The 24,643-nt window shown below is 38.5% G+C and overlaps 1 protein-coding gene across 1 annotated transcript in view; it reads right to left on the bottom strand.

The window, feature by feature from the left end:
• LOC128640569 (killer cell lectin-like receptor subfamily E member 1) overlaps nt 1-24,500 on the bottom strand; it is a 102,141-nt gene extending 77,641 nt beyond the window's left edge. Inside the window, exons 1-4 of the mRNA XM_053693040.1 lie at nt 24,174-24,500; nt 21,856-22,057; nt 10,128-10,217; nt 7,114-7,230 (exon numbers count right to left, since the gene is read on the bottom strand). Coding sequence (XP_053549015.1) covers nt 7,114-7,230; nt 10,128-10,217; nt 21,856-22,057; nt 24,174-24,500 — 736 coding nt within the window. The remainder of the gene's footprint in view (nt 1-7,113; nt 7,231-10,127; nt 10,218-21,855; nt 22,058-24,173) is intronic.
• Nucleotides 24,501-24,643: the final 143 nt, after the last annotated feature.

The raw sequence follows: 24,643 nt of genomic DNA, 5'->3' as shown, positions 1-24,643 counted from the left end.
AGGTATCAATGACTGACTGGGAGAAGCCACGCTTTAATAAAATCAAGCGTTCAATCTCCAGGCAGTCAGTCTCAGAGAAATTAGATTTGGATGGTTGAAAGGACCCTGAAATAGAAGGTCCTTTCTCAGAGGCAGAGACCATGGTGGAAAGGATGACATGTCCACTAGATCTGCATACCAGGTCCTGCGTGGCCACGCAGGTGCTATCAGAATCACCGATGCTCTCTCCTGCTTGATCTTGGCAATCAGTCGAGGGAGCAGAGGAAACGGTGGAAACACATAAGCCAGGTTGAAAGACCAGGGCGCTGCTAGAGCATCTATCAGCATCGCCTTGGGATCCCTGGACCTGGATCCGTAACACGGAAGCTTGGCGTTCTGGCGAGACGCCATGAGATCCAGTTCTGGTTTGCCCCAATGATGAATCAATTGTGCAAACACCTCCGGATGGAGTTCCCACTCCCCCAGATGAAAAGTCTGACGACTTAGAAAATCCGCCTCCCAGTTCTCTACACCTGGGATATGGATAGCTGATAGGTGGCAAGAGTGAATCTCTGCCCAGCGAATTATTTTTGAAACTTCTAACATAGCTAGGGAACTTCTTGTTCCTCCTTGATGGTTGATGTAAGCCACAGTCGTGATGCTGTCCAACTGAAATCTGATGTACCTCAGAGTTGCTAACTGAGGCCAAGCCTGAAGAGCATTGAATATCGCTCTTAGTTCCAGAATATTTATTGGAAGGAAAGTCTCCTCCTGAGTCCACGATCCCTGAGCCTTCAGGGAGTTCCAGACTGCACCCCAACCTAGAAGGCTGGCATCTGTTGTTACAATTGTCCAATCTGGCCTGCAGAAGGTCATACCTTTGGACAGATGGACCCGAGATAGCCACCAGAGAAGAGAATCCCTGGTCTCTTGGTCCAGATTCAGTTGAGGGGACAAATCTGTGTAATCCCCGTTCCACTGACTGAGCATGCATAGTTGCAGCGGTCTGAGATGTAAGCGTGCAAACGGCACTATGTCCATTGCCGCTACCATTAAGCCGATTACTTCCATACACTGAGCCACTGAAGGGCGCGGAATGGAATGGAGAACACGGCATGAATTTAGAAGCTTTGATAACCTGGACTCAGTCAGGTAAATTTTCATTTCTACAGAATCTATCAGAGTCCCTAGGAAGGAAACTCTTGTGAGTGGGGATAGAGAACTCTTTTCCTCGTTCACTTACCACCCATGCGACCTCAGAAATGCCAGAACTACGTCCGTATGAGACTTGGCAATTTGGAAGTTTGACGCCTGTATCAGGATGTCATCTAAATAAGGGGCCACTGCTATGTCCCGCGGCCTTAGGACCGCCAGAAGCGACCCTAGAACCTTCGTAAAGATTCTTGGGGCTGTAGCTAATCCAAAGGGAAGAGCTACAAACTGGTAATGCCTGTCTAGAAAGGCAAACCTGAGAAACCGATGATGATCTTTGTGTATCGGAATGTGAAGATAAGCATCCTTTAGATCCACTGTAGTCATATATTGACCCTCCTGGATCATAGGTAGGATGGTACGAATAGTTTCCATCTTGAATGATGGAACTTTGAGGAATTTGTTTAAGATCTTTAGATCCAAAATTGGTCTGAAGGTTCCCTCTTTTTTGGGGACCACAAACAGATTTGAGTAAAAACCCTGTCCCTGTTCCTCCTTTGGAACTGGATGGATCACTCCCATAACTAGGAGGTCTCGTACACAGTGTAAGAATGCCTCTCTCTTTATCTGGTTTGCAGATAATTGTGCAAGGTGAAATCTCCCTTTTGGGGGGGAAGCTTTGAAGTCCAGAAGATATCCCTGGGATATAATTTCCAACGCCCAGGGATCCTGGACATCTCTTGCCCACGCATGGGCGAAGAGTGAAAGTCTGCCCCCTACTAGATCCGTTACCGAATAGGGGGCAGTTCCTTCATGCTGTCTTAGAGGCAGCAGCAGGCTTTTTGGCCTGCTTACCTTTGTTCCAGGTCTGGTTTGGTCTCCAGACCGTCTTGGACTGAGCAACAGTTCCCTCTTGTCTTGCATTAGAGGAAGTTGATGCCGCACCTGCCTTGAAGTTTCAAAAGGCACGAAAATTAGACTGTTTGGCCCTTGATTTGGACCTGTCCTGAGGAAGGGCATGACCTTTCCTCCAGTGATATCAGCAATAATCTCCTTCAAACCAGGCCCGAATAGGGTCTGCCCCTTGAAGGGAATGTTAAGCAGCTTAGATTTTGAAGTCACGTCAGCTGACCATGATTTAAGCCATAGCGCCCTGCGCGCCTGTATAGCAAAACCAGAATTCTTAGCCGTTAGTTTAGTCAAATGAACAATGGCATCAGAAACAAAAGAATTGGCTAGCTTAAGTGCTCTAAGCTTGCCAAGTATGTCGTCCAATGGAGTCGCTACCTGTAAGGCCTCTTGCAGAGACTCAAACCAGAACGCCGCAGCAGCAGTGACAGGAGCAATGCATGCAAGGGGCTGTAGGATAAAACCTTGTTGAATAAACATTTTCTTAAGGTAACCTTCTAATTTTTTTATCTATTGGATCTAAAAAAGCACAACTGTCCTCGACAGGGATAGTAGTACGCTTTGCTAGAGTAGAAACTGCTCCCTCCACCTTAGGGACTGTCTGCCATAAGTCCCGTGTGGTGGCGTCTAGGGGAAACATTTTTCTAAAAATAGGAGGGGGAGAGAACGGCACACCTGGTCTATCCCATTCCTTATTAATAATTTCTGTAAACCTTTTAGGTATTGGAAAAACATCAGTACACACCGGCACTGCATAGTATTTATCCAGTCTACACAATTTCTCTGGCACTGCAATTGTATCACAGTCATTCAGAGCAGCTAAAACCTCCCTGAGCAACACGCGGAGGTGTTCAAGCTTAAATTTAAATGTAGAAATATCAGAGTCAGGTATCTTTCCTGAGTCAGAAACATCACACACAGACTGAAGCTCTCCTTCCTCAGCTTCTGCATATTGTGAGGCAGTATCAGACATGGTTCTTAAAGCGTCAGTATGCTCTGCATTTCATCTAACCCCAGAGCTATCTCGCTTACCTCTAAATTCAGGTAGTCTGGCTAATACCGCTGACAGTGTATTATCCATGACTGCCGCCATGTCTTGTAAAGTAAACGCTATGGGCGCCCTGGATGTACTTAGCGCCATTTGAGCGTGAGTCCCTTGAGCGGGAGTCAAAGGATCTGACACGTGGGGAGAGTTAGTTGGCATAACTTCCCCCTCGTCAGATTCCTCTGGTGATAAATTTTTTAAAGACATAATATGATCTTTATTGCTTAAAGTGAAATCAGCACATTTGGTACACATTCTAAGAGGGGGTTCCACCATAGCTTTTAAACATAATGAACAAGGAGTTTCCTCTATGTCAGACATGTTTATACAGACTAGCAATGAGACTAGCAAGCTTGGAAAACACTTTGAATCAAGTTAACAAGCAAATATAATAAACGGTACTGTGCCTTTAAGAGAAACAAATTTTGTCAAAATTTGAAAAACAGTGAAAAAAGGCAGTAAATCAAACGAAATTTTTACAGTGTATGTAATAAGCTAACAGAGCATTGCACCCACTTGCAAATGGATGATTAACCCCTTAGTTCAAAAAACGGATCAAAAAAACGATATAGACGTTTTTTAACAGTCACAACAAACTGCCACAGCCTGCTGTGGCCCTACCTTCCCCAAAAAACGATTTTGGAAAGCCTTTGAGCCCTTCAGAGATGTCCTATAGTATTCAGGGAACTTCTGAGGGAAGCTGGATATCTCAGTCTGTAATTTTAACTGCACAAAAAAGCGCTAAAATAGGCCCATCCCACTCATACTACAACAGTGGAAAGCCTCAGGAAACTGTTTCTAGGCAAAATTTAAGCCAGCCATGTGGAAAAAACTAGGCCCCAATAAAGTTTTATCACCAAAGCATATATAAAAACGATTAAACATGCCAGCAAACGTTTTATATTGCAATTTTAAAAGGGTATTACCCCTGAGAGTAAGCATGATACCAGTCGCTATTAAATCACTGTATTCAGGCTTAACTTACATTAATCCGGTATCAGCAGCATTTTCTAGCATTTTCATTTCTAGAAAAAATTGTAACTGCACATACCTCATAGCAAAGTAACCTGCACGCCATTGTCCCGCTGAAGTTACCTCTCTCCTCAGACATATGTGAGAACAGCAATGGATCTTAGTTACAACCTGCTAAGATCATAGAAACCTCAGGCAGATTCTTCTTCTATTTACTGCCTGGGATAAAATAGCACAACTCCGGTACTATTTAAAAATAACAAACTTTTGATTGAAGACATAAAACTAACTATATTTCACCACTCTCTCTTACTACCTCCATGCTTGTTGAGAGTTGCAAGAGAATGACTGGATATGGTAGTGAGGGGAGGAGCTATATAACAGCTCTGCTGTGGGTGTCCTCTTGCAACTTCCTGTTGGGAATGAGAATATCCCACAAGTAATGGATGATCCGTGGACTGGATACACCTTACAAGAGAAAACAATATTAGAAATTATATAAAAAAAGTATAGATAACATATATAACAAACAAATATGTTTCCTTTTGGATTTGGGAAAATAACTATAGTAGTGTTTCATCATTCGTAATATTGTTAAGACACATACAGCACTTTAGCATAAGCATATTACACCAATTTTAAAAAATATATATATATGTATATTGCACCAATTTAAAAAATATATATACATATATATTTTGCATCAATTTTAAAAATATATATGTATATGTTTGCATTGATTTTAAAAATACATATATGCGCATATAATGCGTAAAACATCAAAACGTTGAATAAATAGAAACTATGAAATAGATAAAATCGATTTATAAAGATGAATAGAACTAGTAGCCGAGAGGAGTGGAATCAATTCTAAAATTCAGATTTTTAAGGCCTAGAATTTTTTAAACTAGAAATCTTTTTATTAAAACAGAACTTTTTAAGAGTGCAGAAGTTTTTTAATTCTTATATGAGTCTGTCAACATAGCCTATATAATAAGTGGGCAATAACAGCAATAGGGAATAACAAAAATATGATATTTTATTGTGATCTCTATTTTTCTTGGACTATTTTTTAAATATTTATGTTTTTATTTTTATTTTTATCTTTATTTTTATCCTAGAGTATTTTTAAACTAGAATGTATTATACTAGAATGTTTTTTTATGTGCATATAAATGTCTAGTGTGAAAACACATGTCATTATACCATATAAGAAAAATAAGAAAAATAAAGAATTTTTTCAGAATTTTTCAGAATAATTACTAGGGTAGTCTCACAACATCCTATTTCCATTTCTTGGTTTAGACCTCTAGGGGATAGAGTTTTTAAATCATATATCCATCTTGTTTCTAATTTAAGTAGGTCTTTGTGAGTGTTAGTGCCTCTCCAATTGGTTTTTACTTTATCAATACCCATGTATGTTAGACAGTTTATATTTGCATTATTACATTCAGCAAAGTGTTTTGGTATTGGGAGATCTTTGTTTCTCTCTTTATCATAGTTTTGTATTGACCATAAATGTTCTCTAATCCTATCGCGTAGAGGTCTTTCTGATTCTCCAATATATTGTTTGCCACATTTACACTCCAGGAGGTATATCTTATGGTGTTGTATATTTTATAACTTTTACCCGTAATATTTTATTTGAATTCTTTGGCTTTTTTTGGCATGTTTGCAAGCTTTACATGTTATGCATGGGAAAAAAAACTTTTATGTTCTTTCCAAAAAGATCTTTTTGAATTCCTTTTTTAGTCTTGTTTTTTAAATCAGTGGGAGCTAGAAATGATTTTAAATTTCTTGCTCTTTTATACATTATATTTGGAAATTCAGGCAACAATTCACCTAGTCTTTCATCACTTTTTAATATATGCCAATGTTTTTTTATGATATTTTCTATCAGATGTTTATTTTGACAGTACGTTGTAATAAATGGAACAAAAATTTTCATCTGCTTTAATTTTTGGTGCCTTTTTACAGAGTAAGTCCTTTCTGTTAGTAAGACTCACAAGTTCTGTAACTTTATTTATTTCTTCTTCAATGTAGCCTCTAGCTATACATTTGTCTTGTTCTTTAAAATCTAACTCATTACTACAGTTTTTCTTTATTCTAAGTATTTGACTTTTTGGTATATTCTTTTTCCATTTTTGATGGTGGCAGCTGGTTTGATGTACATAATTGTTAGCATCAACAGTTTTAAAGAATGTTTTCGTATTTATCTTACCATCCTTTATAAAAATTACCAAATCTAAGAAATTGACACTTGTTTTGCTTATTTCATAGGTGAATTTGATATTTTTATCATTTCTATTCATTTCTTAAAAAAATTGATTCAATACTAGTTCAGACCCCTTCCATATAATTATGACATTTTGCAGTTTAGGAGTTAATACTTTTTTTTTGTTATATTTCGTGCGGGCGGTGTTTTTTTTTTTTTTAAATACTTTAATGTGGGCGATTAGGTGTTGCTTTTGCAATGCTCTGTTTGCCTTCGCTGCATCCCGGTGGATTTGGTGGATTTGGTGGATTCTTTCACCACCCTGCCATTTTCGGAATTCACCTGGATGCAGCTTCGCGCTGCCAACATTCCATTGAGGATGCGTGCGCAACTGCCGATGTATAGTTAGTCCAATAAAAAAGTATCATTGCTCAATGCAATACTCTTGTTATTTTGATATCTAAATCTCTGGACTAACACGGCTACTCCAATCAACGTATATACTGTATATATATATTCAGCCTTTTATAACTTTCAGTCAGCCTTTACTACAATTTGGTAAGATTGCCACGAGTATTAAGCATGCGTGACAGTCGGCTCCTTCACACATGCACAAAGATTGCCGCCTCACACACGTGGTGCTGTTATTTCACTGCTGGTGGCCATCTTAGTTAAGGTCACCGGCACTTCAGTTAACAGTGAGCATAAATGGCCCGGGAAGGCTTCAGATTTTGCACTGCTGTAAGGAGGGGTTTTAAAGTTTTTAGAGTAAACTTCCCACAGTACTGTGGAGTCGTATGTGCAGCAATGACTGTGCTTAGTGTATGAGCCTTTTCCTTACCTTTTGCACACATGTCCCATAATACATTTTGGAGTTTCTGATGGGTAGTATTTGAATTAACCTCCTTGCTCCTGTTAAGTTCTGCGTTTCCAGTGAAGACACAAGGCTGTTTCCAAACTGTAAACATAAACACACAAATATTTATTTTAGATATGGTTCTAAGTATTATCAGTTTTATGTTATAATAATTGTAAGTGCACACTGCAGACTCCACAAGTCTAACCCTGCTACATATCTGTTCCTAACTGGCCTCAGTAGAGGTGATAAAATAAAACACTGCAAAACCACAAATAACATTTGCAACAAACAGATTAATGCATTTAAATGTTTTCACACTTGGTTGGTGTATTAATGTATTGTAATAGCACACAATGGTTTGGTAATTACAAGGTGGGTTATGTCCCATTACACAGTCAGGAATTCCAATACCTTTGTTCATTTAAATGAAAACCCCCCTAAAACTCTGGTGTTGACAGAGAGGTCTGTAAATGATGTTCCTTTTGACGCTATCTTTTATTCCATGGGGCCGAATTATCAAGCTCTGTATAAAGACCGCTGCTCCATAACCTGCTCTGAGGCAGTGGGCAGAAATTAACCCAATCGAATACGATTGGGTTGACTGACACCCCCTGCTAGTCTGCAGGGGGCGGCATTGCACCAGCAGTTCACAAGAACTGCTTGTGTAATGATAAATGCAGACAGCGTATGCTGTCAGCATTTATCGATATGCAGCGGACATGATACGCTACATCGTATCATGTCCGCTCGCACATTAATAAATATAGCACAAAAACAAGAGTTTGCGGCAGCAACAAGGAGAGTAAAAAAATGAAACTGTATTAAAAGAAAAATACTTTATTGATCCATTTAAAAGCCAGTAGGCAAAAATACAAAAGGGTAGCAGGGCTTTTAAATGGATCAATAAAGTATTTTTCTTTTAATACAGTTTCATTTTTTTACTCTGCTTGTTGCTGCCGCAACCTCTTGTTTTTGTGCTGTATTACAGCAGCGGAACCGGCTGCTATCAGCGGCGTGCACCCCCAGTGCTCCACTGCTTCTTTCCTCCCATTCACTTCCGGCTGAGTCACAAGCTGGTCCGGGGCTTCGAGCGGTTCAGCGTTCGAGGATGTCTATGATTAATAAATATACCCCCATGAATGTATTTTCTCATTATCTTCATTTGTGATTTTTTTTATTAACCCCTTCACTATAAGGAATTTCAGAGAAAATGTCCAAGAATTTGGAGAATTTTTAGAATTTTTGCTATCAATCCATTTATAGGGACACTGATCCCAATTTTTTTTCTTTCGTGATTCACATAGAGCAGCAATTGTAAGCACATTTCTAAATTACTCCTATTATCAAATTTTCCTCATTCTCTTGGTATGTTTATTTGAAAAGCAAGAATGTAAGTTTAGATGCCGGCTCATTTTTGGTGAACAACCTGGGTTGTCCTTGCTAATTGGACAGCATCAATAAACAAGTGCTGTCCATGGTTCTCAACCAAAAATATTCTGGCTCCTTAGCTTAGATGCCTTCTTTTTCCAGTAAAGATAGAAAGAGAATGAAGAAAAATTGATAATAGGAGTAAATTAGAAAGTTGCTTAAAATTGCTGCTCTGCCTGAATCATAAAAGAAAAAAATTGGGTTCAGTGTCCCTTTAAACACAAATAGAGCCTTTATTTAACTGTCAAAACTCTATATTTATTTTAAGTAGACAGCCCAAGGTTTTGATCTAGACCCAATTTGCTATATTTCATGCCACCAATTTGCAGCCAAATGTGATCATATACCAAAAAAAATATTGTTAACTTTTTCAAAAATGTGTTTCTCACTATAATTATTTGCATACCGCTTGCGCAGTCATATAACAAATGGATGTAAAAACTTTCTGGAATCCCCTTTGTTCAGAAATAGCCGACATACATAGCTTTGCAATTGATTTTTGGAAAGTAGAAGGCTGCTAATTGCAGCTGTGCAGCACAGCTCTGAAATTCTATGCCGTAAGGGTTATAGTATTGTAATGCGGTGACTACCCTCCCACCTCCCTGATCCCTCCCACCTCCCTGATCCCTCCCAAGCAGCTCTCTTTCACTTCCCCACCCACCCGTCCCCCCACCATTTTAGTTACTGGCAGACAGTCTGCAAGTATGTAGTCTAGGGCTTTTTTTTTACTTTTTTTTATTATAATCATTATTATTTTTTTTGCAGTATAGGGAACCCTCTTCAACCCTCCCACTTCCCTAATCCCAGGAATGTGTTTCTATTAACACAGACTGAGAAAACTTTGGCTTGGGGTTAGATTTAAACAACTTTTAGGAAAATATTCTGTTTAACATGAACCTTCTTCAAAACATTTACTTGAGACTTAAACCTGTATTCTAACCACCTAAACATAACTCTTCTTGTAACCTACTAACCCTAACCATAGCTGTCACCTATTAACCCTAACCATAGCTATTACCTACTAACCCTTACTCAGCTCTTCATCCATAATTGTTATTCCTTGTTTGTATCTCTTAATCCATAATTGTATGATACATGTTCCTGACCTTACCTAACAGCTGAACATAATATAATGACACCCACGACATTTCAGCTTACAGTAGTAACATGTAGCACACTCATTGTATTATTTGCTTCCTTTCTTTTGTAGAGTGGAAGCAAATAGTTCAGATAGGGGATTGTTAACATTAATATATGTGACACAAGTGTCATTCTAGCATATACTGTGCAATTGTTTATATGGTGCATTTAGTACAGGGAAAATGAAAGAATAATAAAAATAGGTTTTTACATCTTTACATTTTCCTGGGTCTTATTGAATTTTTAGCAACCATTGTATTAACTATAGACTCCCCAAAAGCTAATATGAAGTAACCCATTCTCATTTACATTAAACAATGTAGACATATTTATGTTTCCTATGTCTGCAATGTGAGATTTGCTGACACATCAGTTAAGATCAACAGCACATGCAGGTTAGTAGCTGTTCACTTTATGTCACCTCTTACCAAACAGGCAAATCGCACCCACTTCCACCACCTTTAGCAGGACAACAAACACGGCCGTGATGCTAGAGAGACACTTTACATGATTTATAGCTGTAGAGAAAGCACAGGCATATTGTTAGATTATTATCAGAATTCCTTCATTTCTTTATTGCTCTGTAAACTCAACAGAAGAATGTCTACTAATGATAAGACCAAAGCAAAATAACATGCTACCCTGAGGCAATAACTTCAGCCTAAAATGTCATAATATTACTAGCGGACACACAAATATAAATGTATGGAGGCCCATTTATCAAGCTCTGAATGAAGCTTGAGGGCCCGTGTTTCTGGCGAGTCTTCAGACTCGCCAGAAACGCGTTATGGAGCAGCGGTCTAATAACTTGCTCCATAACTTGTGTTTCTGGTGAACCTGATATGCCCCAAATAGTTTGTCTATTTTTGTGTAGAGCAGTTGCGCTAAAAATACAGATCTGAGTGTACCAGTGGATCACTGATCATTACCCAGTGGGGGATCACAAGACTGTTGTGTGATTTCTCATTTCCCTCTCAGCCAGTAGTTATGGTTTGCGTTAAGTTAAGCAAAGTAAAAATGTGTTTGTAGATGTATTTTCTGCATCTCTACCTCAATGCTAACCTCATAAGCATAAATATTAGTTCCTGTACTAAACCAATGCAAGAGCATGATGACATTTTCTTATGCTACATGTGTAGGGTCAGTCTCACTAAAATGTGCATAGCCCTGTTATAGAGAGTTTGTGCTACACATTTATTGCATGCATTATTTGTATTATTTTATTATTAATTGCACCTGATTCACAACCTTTAACCGTTATTGAACCTGCAAACAATAATAAAATACTGAAGCTGGAAACCACAGAGATCTATTACTGAATTCTGCCAATTTTTTGTTACTAAAATGTGAATCATAATTAAATGTAGCTTTTATATTACATTTATATTCTAAAAAAAAAATGGGTCTTATATTCCAACATTTCTTATATGTTGTAAAATATGAGTGCTAAATTAGTAAGTAGTTATTGACCTACCGTACAACACACTTAAACAAAGTGAAATACCGATACTATAATATATATTATAGTATGTGTATAGTTATTAGTTTATATCGCTATACAATTTGTACTCTAACTACAATGTATTTCTAGCACTTATGTCAGGTTATAATCTAGCACACAAGGCCATAAGATATTTGTATTCATATACCTGAGTCAGGTTATATTCTAGCTCACAACACCATAAGATATTTGTATTCATATAACTGGGTCAGGTTATATTCTAGCTCACAACACCATAAGATATTTGTATTCATATAACTGGGTCAGGTTATATTCTAGCTCACAACACCATAAGATATTTGTATTCATATACCTGAGTCAGGTTATATTCTAGCTCACAACACCATAAGATATTTGTATTCATATACCTGAGTCAGGTTATATTCTAGCTCACAACACCATAAGATATTTGTATTCATATACCTGAGTCAGGTTATATTCTAGCTCACAACACCATAAGATATTTGTATTCATATACCTGAGTCAGGTTATATTCTAGCTCACAACACCATAAGATATTTGTATTCATATACCTGAGTCAGGTTATATTCTAGCTCACAACGCCATAAGATATTTGTATTCATATACCTGAGTCAGGTTATAATCTAGCACACAAGGCCATAAGATATTTGCATTCATATACCTGAGTCAGGTTATAATCTAGCACACAAGACCATAAGATATTTGCATTCATATACCTGTCAGGTTATAATCTAGCACACAAGACCATAAAATATTTGCATTCATATACCTGAGTCAGGTTATAATCTAGCACACAAGACCATACGATATTTGCATTTGTATACCTGTGTCAGGTTATATTCTAGCACACAAGGCCATAAGATATTTGCATTCATATACCTGAGTCAGGTTATAATCTAGCACACAAGGCCATAAGATATTTGCATTCATATACCTGAGTCAGGTTATAATCTAGCACACAAGGCCATAAGATATTTGCATTCATATACCTGAGTCAGGTTATAATCTAGCACACAAGACCATAAGATATTTGCATTCATATACCTGTCAGGTTATAATCTAGCACACAAGACCATAAAATATTTGCATTCATATAACTGAGTCAGGTTATAATCTAGCACACAAGACCATAAAATATTTGCATTCCTATACCTGAGTCAGGTTATAATCTAGTACACAAGGCCATAAAATATTTGCATTCATATTCCTGACTCAGGTTATATTCTAGCTCACAACACCATAAAATATTTGCATTCATATACCGGAGTCAGGTTATATTCTAGCACACAAGACAATAAGATATTTGCATCTATATACCTGACTCAGGTTAAATTCTAGCACACAAGACCATAAGATATTTGCATTTGTATACCTGTGTCAGGTTATATTCTAGCACAAAAGACCATAAGATATTTGCATCTATATTCCTGAGTCAGGTTATATTCTAGCTTACAACACCATAACATATTTGCATTTGTATACCTCAGGTTACAATCTAGCACACAAGACCATAAGAGTCTTGCCTAAATTAGGTTATATTCTAGCACACAAGACCATAAGATATTTGCATTCGTATACCTGAGTCACTTATATTTTAGCACACATGGCCATGCATTCGCATACCTGATTGTTTGGTTCTTTTGCAGCGAGATTTTCCGTATTCCATCGTAACAGCAGTCTTTAAACATTAGAAAACATAAACTGGTTGGTGCTATGCCTACAAAAGTGCCCAAAATTTGCATAATTAGAATCTGAATATGAGTCCAGTTTCTTAATTTTACCTCTATACTGATAAATTCAATATAATACATAAAGATATTAAAACAAAATAGTAAAACTAAACTTAGTTCCACCTGTGGCTACTATGAACCCTACCAAAAGCAAAGAGTTTCATAAACTAGACTGAAGAAATGTATTTGCAGACAACCAATTAGAACCAATTTCTAAGTAAATCTGTTATTCAAGGTTTTTTTTTGGTGTTTCTTCACACAACACCATGAGAAAAGTTTAGACAGACTTTTACATTTTCAGATTATGACCTAGATAACAAGTTGCACAATCAATCTGTTGTGAAAACACTGCGCGTGTTACATTACAAGTTTCAAAATAAAGTACTTTTTGTGTGCGTTATACGTTAACCCACATACCGCGCACAAACCAAATAGGGATCAATGGAGAAAAAATGTTTAAAAAAAACTTAACACCTGCGATTGCGAAATCGCCATCGCATTTTCACATTCCCCATTGAAGTCTATGGAGAAAAAAAGTGTCCCAAAAATACCCTAAGACAAGCACCTAGTCTAGTATCCCCAAACCGCCATGCCCTGCATCACAACCACTAAATAAACCTATTAACCCCTAAACCACCATCCCCCATATTGCAACCACTAAATAAACCTATTAACCCCTAAACCACCATCCCCCATATTGCAACCACTAAATAAACCTATTAACCCCTAAACCACCATCCCCCATATTGCAACCACTAAATAAACCTATTAACCCCTAAACCACCATCCCCCATATTGCAACCACTAAATAAACCTATTAACCCCTAAACCACCATCCCCCATATTGCAACCACTAAATAAATCTATTAACCCCTAAACCGCCACCCCCCACATCACAACCACTAAATGAAGCTATGTACCCTAAACCGCCATCCCCCCACATTGCAAAGTATTAAAGTAATACCTAAACCCCCTAACCTAACACCCCCTAACCTAACCCTAATTAAAATAAACATAAATTAAAGTAAAAATAAACTAACTACCTTAAAAAAAAACTTAACAGTAAAACAAAATAAAAACCTAAGCTTAAACTAAAAAAAAACCTAACATTACTTTAAAAAAAATACATAAAAGGAAAAAACCTACATTACAAGAAAACCCTAACATTACAAAAATAAAAAATACTAACATTACAAAAAAATTAAAAAAACTACCCTTACAACAACAAAAAAACCCTTTTATATAGGGGTACCCTTGCATTCCTATTGGCTGAACAAATTCAAATCAGCCAATAGGATAAAAGTTGCTTTCATCCTATTGGCTGATTTGAATTTGAAGAATCAAATCAGCCAATAGCAATGCCAGGGTACCCCTATATAAAATAGGTATCTTGCATTAAAACTTCAGAGTGCAGCTGGAGATCGCATGAGGAAGACCTCTGTATCACCTGACTGAAGAGGAGGACTGGCATCGCCGATGACCTCCCCACCTTCATCGCCGCCACCACAGCCTGGATGAAGATTGAAGAAGATGGTCCAGCAATGGATGAAAATGGAGCCCCGCCAGGATGAAGATAGAGAGCTGCCCTTCATCATTGTTGAGTACCTATTTTGGGGTTAGTATTAGGTTTTTTGTTTTTATGGGGGATGTTTTTTAAAAATGAGGATTTTTTTATGGGAACAAAAAGAGCTATATGCCCTTTTAAGGGCAATGCCCATCCAAATGCCCTTTTCGGGGCCATGGGTAGAATAGGGAATTTTTAGTAAAGATTTGTTATTATTTTGGGGTGTTGGGGAGTGGGGGTTTGTAATGTTAGGGTTAATTTTATTTTTTTAAGTAAAAGAACTGTTAGCTTTAGGGCAATGCCCTACAAAAGGCCCTTTTAAGGGCTATTGGCAGTTTATTTGTAGATTAGTTTTTTTTATTTTGGGGTGTTTTGTTTTATGGGGGGTATTAGAATAGGAATATTTTTATTTTATTTTTTGGATAATTTCGTTGTTTTGTTTTTTTTGTAATGGTAGGGTTTTTTATTTTATGTAATTTTTTTTTTTTACAAGTAATGTTAGGTTTTATTTTAGTTTAAGCTTATATTTTAATTTTGTTTTACAAGTAATTTAGGTGTATATTAATTGTGGTTAATTTAGGAGGTGTTAGGTTAGGGGGTTTAGTTATTAATATATATACACTTAGAAAACAGAAAGAGTAAGTGTTATACAAATATGACACACTTACTAAAGTAGGACACGGCAGCACTGTATATAAAAAAATATTGCTTTATTGAGAACAAACAACCTAAAAATCCACCTTTCCCTTTACAAAAGAACCAAGGTACAGCAGTACCTTCCCAGACAGGTCAGAATGCAGATGTGCACATAAAATTAACCCCACATGCTAGCATGTCCCATAGCCGGCAATATTAACAGTCAAATAGATCACAGTCCGAGCATTTAAGTGTAAAAAAACACACTCCGGTGACTATCAAGTAGCAGCTTCTTAGTAAGTATTTATCATGGGACAGCTGATGTGACCGATACTAGAACAAATGTCCATATTCTCTGTTTGTAGGTGATAAAAAAATGGCGTTCCTCCTCACATCCCACAATCACACTGCTAAACTTAGGAGCCGCTCCACTTACCTTTCACCATGATCTCTGTTTCCAATTCAGTTATTAGTTTAATACTTTGCAATGTGGGGGTTGGCAGTTTAGGGGTTAATAGTTTTATTCAGTGGTTGTGATGTGGAGGGTAGAGGTTTAGGGGTTAATAATGTAGTTTATGGGTGTAGGTGTACTTTGTAAAGTATTTTTGATGTGTTTTGTGAAACTATGTTGTTTCACAAAACACATACCTACATGTCTTTGAGTGCGGAATGAATTGTTGCGGTAAAGGCCATATTGCGTGCGGAAAAGACAGAGTGCGCAACTTGTAATATCAAATCAATAACCATTCCGCATTCAAAGACCATATCCCACGCAGAAAAGCCATACCGCAGGACTTGTAATCTAGGTCTATGAGGCCTAGTTATCAAGCCATCAACCGCAAATACGCAGGAATTCCACAGCGTAATCGTGTCGAGCCTGATTCGACCTAGTTATCAAAGCCTACAGACCGGCAAAAGTTGAAATTTGTGACGTAACATACGATCCGCCAGTCTCAATCCAACACAGATCGATGCTTACATCATTACAGATGTTCCGAATACAAATTCGGCACTATCTGACAACTTTTGCAAGTTATCAAATTTCTAACAGGTACACTCGCGGCTATTCCGGCCCAGCGAACCTGGTTTTCAATCCGCCGCCCTGGAGGCCGCGGATTCCATAGGAATCAATGGGAGTCTGAAAGCAGCGAAAGCTTAAGTTCGATGCTGCCAGATATCCCATTGATTTCTATGGTAGAAAACCAGTAAAGTTTACACCTAACACCCTAACATAAGCCATGAGTCCTAAAACCCCTAATCTGCCACCCTGACATTGACGCAAGGTAAATAAAATGTATAAACCCCTATCCCGCCGCTCCCGGAGCCCACCGCAGCTAAATAAATGTATTAACTCCTATCCCGCCGCTCCTGAAGCCCAGCACAACTAAATACATCTATTAACCTCTATCCCGCCGCTCCCAGAGCCCACCGCAACTAAATAAATGTATTAACTCCTATGCCGCCGCTCCTGAAGCCCAGCGCAACTAAATAAATCTATTAACCTCTATCCTGCCGCTCCCGGAGCCCACCGCAGCTAAATAAATCTATTAACCCCTATCCCGCCGCTCCCGGACCCCGCCACAACTGTAATAAAATTATTAACCCCTAAATCCCTGGCCTCCCACATCACTACCACTAACTAAACCTATTAACCCCTAGACCGCCAGCCCCCCACATCCCCATAAACTAAATTAAGCTAATAACCCCTAAACCTAACAACCTGCTAACTTTACATTAAAAATTACCTCATCCCTATCTTATAATAAATTAAAACTTACCTTTAGAATTAAAATAAACTATATTAAACTATTAATTAACCTACCCTAACTATTATACTAAAATTGCATTAAACTAAAAATTAAATTAACTATATTACATATTTAAAAACCTAACCCTACTCAAATTATTTCAATCTACTATTAAAAATTACTAAATTACAAAAAAATTAAAACTAAGTTAAAAAAAAATAAAAAACACTGTTACAAAAAATAAAAAACAAGAGTATCAAAAATAAAAAACAATTACACCTAATCTAATAGTCCTATCAAAATAAAAAAGTCCCCCCAAAAAAGTTTGTATTTATTTTAACTAGGTAGAATAGTTATTAAATAATTATTAACTATTTAATAACTACCTAGCTAAAATAAATACAAATTTACCTGTAAAATAAAACCTAACCTAAGTTACAATAACACCTAACACTACACTACAATTAAATAAATTAACTCAATTAAAAACAATTAAATAAATTAAATTAAATTAGTCAAATCACAAAAACAAACAAACACTAAATTACAGAAAATGATAAACAAATTACACAATATTTAAACCAATTACATCTAATAGCCCTATCAAAATAAAAAAGACCCCCCAAAAAAACTAGCCTACACTAAACTACCATTGCCCCAAAGAAATCAGCTCTTTTACCTGTAAAAAAATATACAAACACCCCCCAACAGTTAAACCCACCAGCCAACCAACCACCCCCCCCCAAATAAAAACCCTATCTAAAAAATCTGAGCTCCCCATTGCCCTGAAAAGGGCATTTGTATGGGCATTGCCCTTAAAAGGGCATTTAGCTCTTTTATTGCCCAGACCCTACCCAATAAACCCTTAAATAAACCTAATACTAACCCCCGACAATCCACTTACAGTTTTCGAAGACCGGACATCCATCCTCATCCAAGCAGCAGAAGTTCTCATCGAAGCCGGCAGAAGTCTTCATCCAAGCGGGCCGAAGTTTTCATCCAAGTGGGCAGAAGTCTTCATACAGACGGCATCTTCTATCTTCATCCATCCGGCGCGGAGCTGCTCCATCTTCAAAACATCCGGCAAGGAGCATCCTCTTCTTCCGATGGTCGCTGAAGAAGGAAGTTTCCCTTTAAGGTACGTCATCCAAGATGGCGTCCCTTACATTCCAATTGGCTGATAGAATTCTTACATTCTGATTGGGTGACAGAAACAGCAGTAATGAAGCAGCGGCCTAAAGACCCCTGCTCCATAACCCTGTCTGCCTGCTCTGAGCTGGCTGACACACATCGCTGAAAATCAACCCGATCAAGTACGATCGGGTTGATTGACACCTCCGATTGGCCGCGAATGTGCAGGGGGCGGCGTTGCAATGCTGAATACGGAGAGCGTATTGCTCTCCGCATTCAGCGAGGTCTGGTGGACCTGATCCGCAGTGTCGGATCAGGTCCGCCAGACCTTTGATAAATATCCCCCTATGTGTGTAACTGTACTGTGTAATGTATTTTTATTAGATGGTGTTATTATGAGTGTAACTGTAATGTGTAATGTATTTTTATTAGATGGTGTTATTATGAGTTTAACTGTACTGTGTAATGCATTTTTATTAGATGGTGTTATTATGAGTATAACTGTACTGTGTAATGTATTTTTATTAGATGGTGTTATTATGAGTGTAACTGTACTGTGTAATGTATTTTTATTAGATAGTCTTATTATGAGTGTAACTGTACTGTGTAATGTATTTTTATTGATGGTGTTATTATGTGTGCAACTGTACTGTGTAATGTATTTTTATTAGATGGCATTATTATGTGTGTAACTGTACTGTGTAATGTATTTTTATTAGATGGCATTATTATGTGTGTAACTGTACTGTGTAATGTATTTTTATTAGATGGTTATTATGTGTGTAACTGTACTATGTAATGTATTTATATTAGATGGTTTTATTATGAGTTTAACTGTACTGTGTAATGTATATTTATTAGATGGTGTTATTATGAATGTAACTGTACTGTGTAATGTATATTTATTAGACAGTGTTATTATGTGTGTAACTATACTGTGTAATGTATTTTTATTAGACAGTATTATTATGTGTGTAACTGTACTGTGTAATGTATTTATTATGTTTAAATTATTTTTATTAACATTTTCTGGTTCACATACATTACAGAATGAACTTCAACCTACTCTAGTAGAGTACAAACATTAGTTGTGAAAGACAACACAGCCTACATGCTTAGATATTGGTCTGCAAACCCTCCCATTGTCCTCTTCTCTCTCCATGTCCTCATGGGACTCAGCCTTGTATATGGAGGGTCTGGTGTAGTGGATTAAAATCCATGTTCTTTGTGTCCCCTAAAATCCTTTGTTGTTTTTAAAGGTGTTACAAAACCGTTAATTAGTGAATAAACTAATAAATTCTTAAACATAGGAATATACACATAAACAATTAAATAAGCTTCCTTTAAGCACATGGCATCTGTACACATTTTTGGGAAGAATGGGGGGGGGGGGGGGAGAGAAAGTAATGTCCCTATACTCAGCGACTCCCCGTAACGCAAAAGTATCTCATGGTCTCCTTACTAGGGACCACGGTGTATCATCAATTGCGGTGTAAATTGTGTACTCCTCTGAGAGGTGTTGATTTTCCTATCCAGTAGTACCAAATCTTGTGAAATGAGGCCCTGTCATTTAGAATGTCGGCTGCAGATTCATACATAGTATAGGTGTAGTGTATTTTGTTATATATCTCTGACCATGGGGGGGATCCCACCTTCCAGTATTTTGCGATGCAAATCCTCATTACTGTGCATAGGATTTGAATAAAGGTGTTTAGGTATCTGTGGAATTTGTCTATGTGTTCGTGTAGCAGCACCTGCTGTATAGTGAGAGTAACCTCTTCATCTAGCAACTGACTAATGAGAGTAGAGAGCATCCTCCATATACCCTGTATCATCCTGCAGTCCTACCACATATGTTTATAGGACCCTAGTTCTTCGCATCCTCTGTAGCATAAGTTGCTGCCATTTGGGTGCATGTGAGCAGTTCTTATTGGAGTCAGGTACTATCTGAATATGGTCTTCATAATGTTTTCTTTTAGATCCATACTGACTAGTCCCCTATCAGTTACCTGGATCAACTCCTCCCATTCTTGTACCCCTTTAAGCATATTCAGCTCTTTCTCCCATGCTACCATTACTATGGACTTGGTTCTATTTGGGGGGATTGTAATGCTAAATATATCCTAGATATAGAGTGTTTGGCCCTAGTGGGACTGTTTCCGCAGTCCTCCAAAACCGTTGATCCCCCACCCGGGGCCTTTTTCAGGAAAGAATGTAAGGAGGAACTTAACTGAAGGTAGAGATACCAGCGAAGTTTGATAGGCGTGATTTTTGTCTGCACCTGGGTGAAGGTGAGCAATTGTCTCCCATTCACTATGTCTGCCACCCTGTAAAGCCCTTTGTTTTCCCATTTTTTAACCAATATGCGGGAGTCGCCTGAAAGGAGGCATCTAATTGGAGTCAGTAAGGAATATTTATGAATCATGTCTTCCCTCTTAAGTGCCTTCGTCCAAGTCTTTATGGTCAGATCTGATGTGTGGGTCTTAGTATGCATTTTGTCTGAGTGTGGAGAGTGTACATCCCATAGAATTGAGTCTCTCCTCCCATCCCCCTAATTCCATTTCCAGGAGCACCCAGGTGGCTTCCTTTGATCTCCTCAGGAGAATGGAATCCTGGGAGAATCTCGCGGCTCTGTAATATTCCAACAGATCTGGGGCTTCCACTCCCCCCAGAGCCCTACTCCTGCAAACTATCTGTTTTGCAATTCTCAGAGATTTCGGTCCTCTAACAAACGCTAATATTTCAGCTTGTATTCTTTCAAGATCTGGCTTGACAATCTTAATGGGAAGGGCCCTAAAAAGGTATAGAATGCGTGGGAGAAAGTTCATTTTCACTAAAGCCAACCTCCCCATCCAGGAAAAGCTATATTTTTTCCACTTCAGGAGATATTTTCAAAAATGATTAAGGAATGGGGTGTAGTTATGTTTGTATAAGAGCTGAATCTGTACCGGGAAGTTAATGCCCAGATATCTAATTGTATGTTTGACCCATCTAACCTCAAAGTTTAGTTCGATAATTTTTTGGGTTTGGGGAGGGATAGCCACAGGGAGGATTTCGCTTTTTTTTCCATATTTATCTTGTATCCAAATATATCCGAAAAGTCGTGCAGCAACGTATATAGGTTGGGGAGTGATATAAGTGGTTTGGTGATGGTTAACAGGATGTCGTCCGCGAATAGAGCTAATTTGTATTCTGAGTTGGCTATCTGGACTCCTGTTTTTTTTGGATGTGCTCGAATTTTGGCTGCTAGGGGTTCAATGCAGAGGGCAAATAGCAACAGTGATAGGGGGCACCCCTGTCTTGTATCATTAAGTATGGGAAAGATACTAGATTTATAACCTCCCAATGTCACCTGAGCATGGGGCATTGAGTAAATTGCTTGTAAAGCTGTTATAAAAGATCCATCAAAGCCCATCTCCTTTAGGACTGACAACATGTACCTCCAGTCTATTCTATCAAACGCCTTCTCTGCATCCGAGAGGAGCAGAGAAGGCGTTCACGAGCCCTCCAAGTAGGGGACCAGATTAATCACTCTCCTTATGTTATCCGGGGCCTCCTTATTCTGTATGAACCCCACCTGGTCAGGGTGGATTAAATTTGGCATAATTGGCTTTAGACGATTAGCTAGGATTTTGATAAAGATCTTAAGGTCTTGATTTATTAATGAAATTGGGCGATAATTTCGACATTTCCTATGGTCTTTATCAGGTTTGGGGATTACCACTATCTTTGCATATAATAGCTATGGGGGGATAGGGTTGCCATCTAGAATAAAGTTACAAAACTTGGACAAATGGGGGACTAGTGTGTTTTTGAAGAGTTTATAATATTCCCCTGGGAAGCCGTCAGGGCCTGCCGCTTTACCCTGTTTCAAATTTTTAATAGCCCCCCGGATCTCCATAGAGGATATCGGGGCATTAAGGGCATTTCTTTGTTCCGTCGTCAGCGAAGCCACCGAGCAGTCTCCAAAGAATTTTGCATTCTGGTTCACTGTCCTTGCATTGTGAGTCACTTTTTTCCCATCGTATAGTTTACCATAAAAGTTTGCAAAGGTGTCAACTACTTCCTGGGGGTGGAAAGTCAAGATTCCCAGTTCTGTTTCTATTAGGGGTATTGCTGACGCCCTGCATCTTTCCCTGATCTTATGTGCCATAAATTTGTCTGGCTTATTCGCATAGACAAAGTATTGTGATATGAGCCGGTGTGCCGCTCTCGCCGCTTGTGAGTTAAGTATCGTTGTTAGGGTATATTTTTTGTCTTGTAGAATGCTCAATGTCGCTGTTTTTTTGGTCAGTCTGTGTTGTCACTCCAATGTTTCAATTTCTTTGTGGAGTTGGTCAATGTGGGCTCTGTTCTTCCTGTTAATTTTGGCTTTTACTTGGATCAACAGTCCTCTAAGTACTGCTTTATGAGCAGCCCATAAGAATATTGGATTTGTTGTAGAGTCAGTGTTAATCATCCAATATTCTGTCATGGAGCGTAGTATGTCATTGTGAGTCTGAGTGTTTTTTAATAGTGTATTGTCATATGTTCAGGTCTTGCTTCTATTTGTATCTCTTAATCCCTCTAAATCGACTGAGATTACGGAATGGTCTGACCACATGCATGCGTGTATGCTTGAACTGTGTAGCATAGGTTGAAGTATCTGGCTAATATATATGTAGTCTAATCTGATGTAGGTGTTATGTGCAGCAGAATAGAATGTGGTATCTGTGGTTGTACCATATAGTGTGTTCCATGTGTCTATCAGGGAATGTGGGCAAGTGAGTCCTGTATTGTTTTGACTATGCGGTTGTGACGGTTTTTGTGAGTCAGTGGCTTGTCATTTGATGGTTGGAGTGGAGTCATAGTTATGTTAAAGTCCCCTGCTAATATAATTTTGGTTTGTGACCAGGAGATAAGGAGATGGGCAATGTGTGCAAAGAATGTATGTTGGTTGTCATTGGGGGCATAAATGTTACATAGGGTTACTTCAGTTTCTAGAATGCACCCTCTCACTATCAGGTATCTCCCTTCTGGATCTGCCATTTTGCTGTCATGAAAAAAACTCACAAAAGAATGGATTAGGATAGAGACCCCGCGGGTCCTAGTGGGTGCCGTCAAATAAAAGTGTGTAGTGAAATGTTTAGCCCAGTATTTTGGTATATTTTCCCTGAGAAGGTGAGTTTCCTGTAGAAACACCAAATTGTCGTTCAATGCCCTATACTGATTCATCGCCATCCTGCGTTTAATATCAGTATTTAGCCCCCTTAGATTATGGGATATCAATTTAATCTTAGTATTCATGGGTAGTTGCACTATTTTTTTCTATTATGTACTGTGAATCAAGATTGTGTGTGGAGGTCAGTAGGTAGACTATCTTACCCCAGGTCCCCTGGCCCAATAGGTTGCCTTTCACTGTGAGGTAGATATGTGTGATTCGTTTTGGATCGATTCGGAAATTCGTCCGAATTCGGTAAATTCGGAGATTCGGATTGAGTCGAATTTCCGAATTGAAATAGTGCCGAATCTACCGAATAAATCCGAATTATTACTAGTCTAATACACAGCATATCCCACCTAACACATACCGAAATTCCGAATTTCCGAACCAAATCAAACCGAATTCAGCCAAATTTATTCGAATCCGAATGAATCCGAAACAAATCCAAAACGAATTCATTCAAATTTTTCCGAATTCAAATCGATCCGAACCGAAATTCGAAAAAATCCGAATTGATCCAAACTGAACCAAATTTTTCGATCATGCACAAGTCTACTGTGAGGACTTGCATCCCGGAGGAGTCACTGAGAGGGGGAGAGAAGAATAGGGATACTTAACAAATTATTAAAAAATCAACATTTAACTGGTCCCCAACAATGGGACAACTTGTTTATAATATAAAGTAATTCAGAGGTTGAAAGTTTGCCATGCAGTGGGGGACAGATATCTGCCACATTTCAGTGTCTTTGTTGCGGCAGAGACTGTGGAGCAGTCCCACCCCAACAATGTCTAAGGCAGTCAGTAGTAGTGAGGAAGCCTGTCTGACCCATGTCTCTGAATATATTTAGATAAAAAATTTAAGAGGGGTCAATTCCTCAGCCTTTTTTTGTCCAAAAACACCTGTGTCTCATATCTATAGGACACAGTGTTGTGTCCTACAGCACTTGAATCTGTGTCTCAGTGAAGAAAATCACAATACCATTTCTCTGGTCTCTTTTGTTTTCTGCCTCTTGTGGTTGACCTTCTGCCAGGACATTTGGGCTGTAGAGGTTGTGGTGGTACTCTTCTGTAGCAATGGAGCATTTTGCTCCGGAAGGACCGGGGTCTCCAAGCCCAACACCCTGCACACCTCCGGTATATCCTCCTGTTCCTTGATGTTGATTTTTGTGGAGTCTTTTATGATGGTTAGAGCAAAGGGGAAGCCCCATCTATATGGGATATGCTGTTTTCGCAGAATGGTCAGTGGTCTCAGCGTGCCTCTCCGCTGCAGGGTGCGTAAACTCAGGTGTTGGTAGTACTGAATCATGTTCCCCTGGAATTTGAATCAAGGCCCCTAAACTAGGTGCTTTGGGCGGGTTGTATGGTTTTCTGTGTGGGCCAGGTGATTTTAATACAGCGGTGACCACCAACGTGTGCTATTGCTTCTTGGTGAGGCGTTCTATGTGTGTG

Source organism: Bombina bombina, chromosome 9 (genome assembly GCF_027579735.1).
Source record: "Bombina bombina isolate aBomBom1 chromosome 9, aBomBom1.pri, whole genome shotgun sequence".
Classification (NCBI taxonomy): Eukaryota; Metazoa; Chordata; class Amphibia; order Anura; family Bombinatoridae; genus Bombina; species Bombina bombina.
Note: the sequence above shows the minus strand (reverse complement) of the source record. Positions and strands in the feature narration are given on the sequence as shown.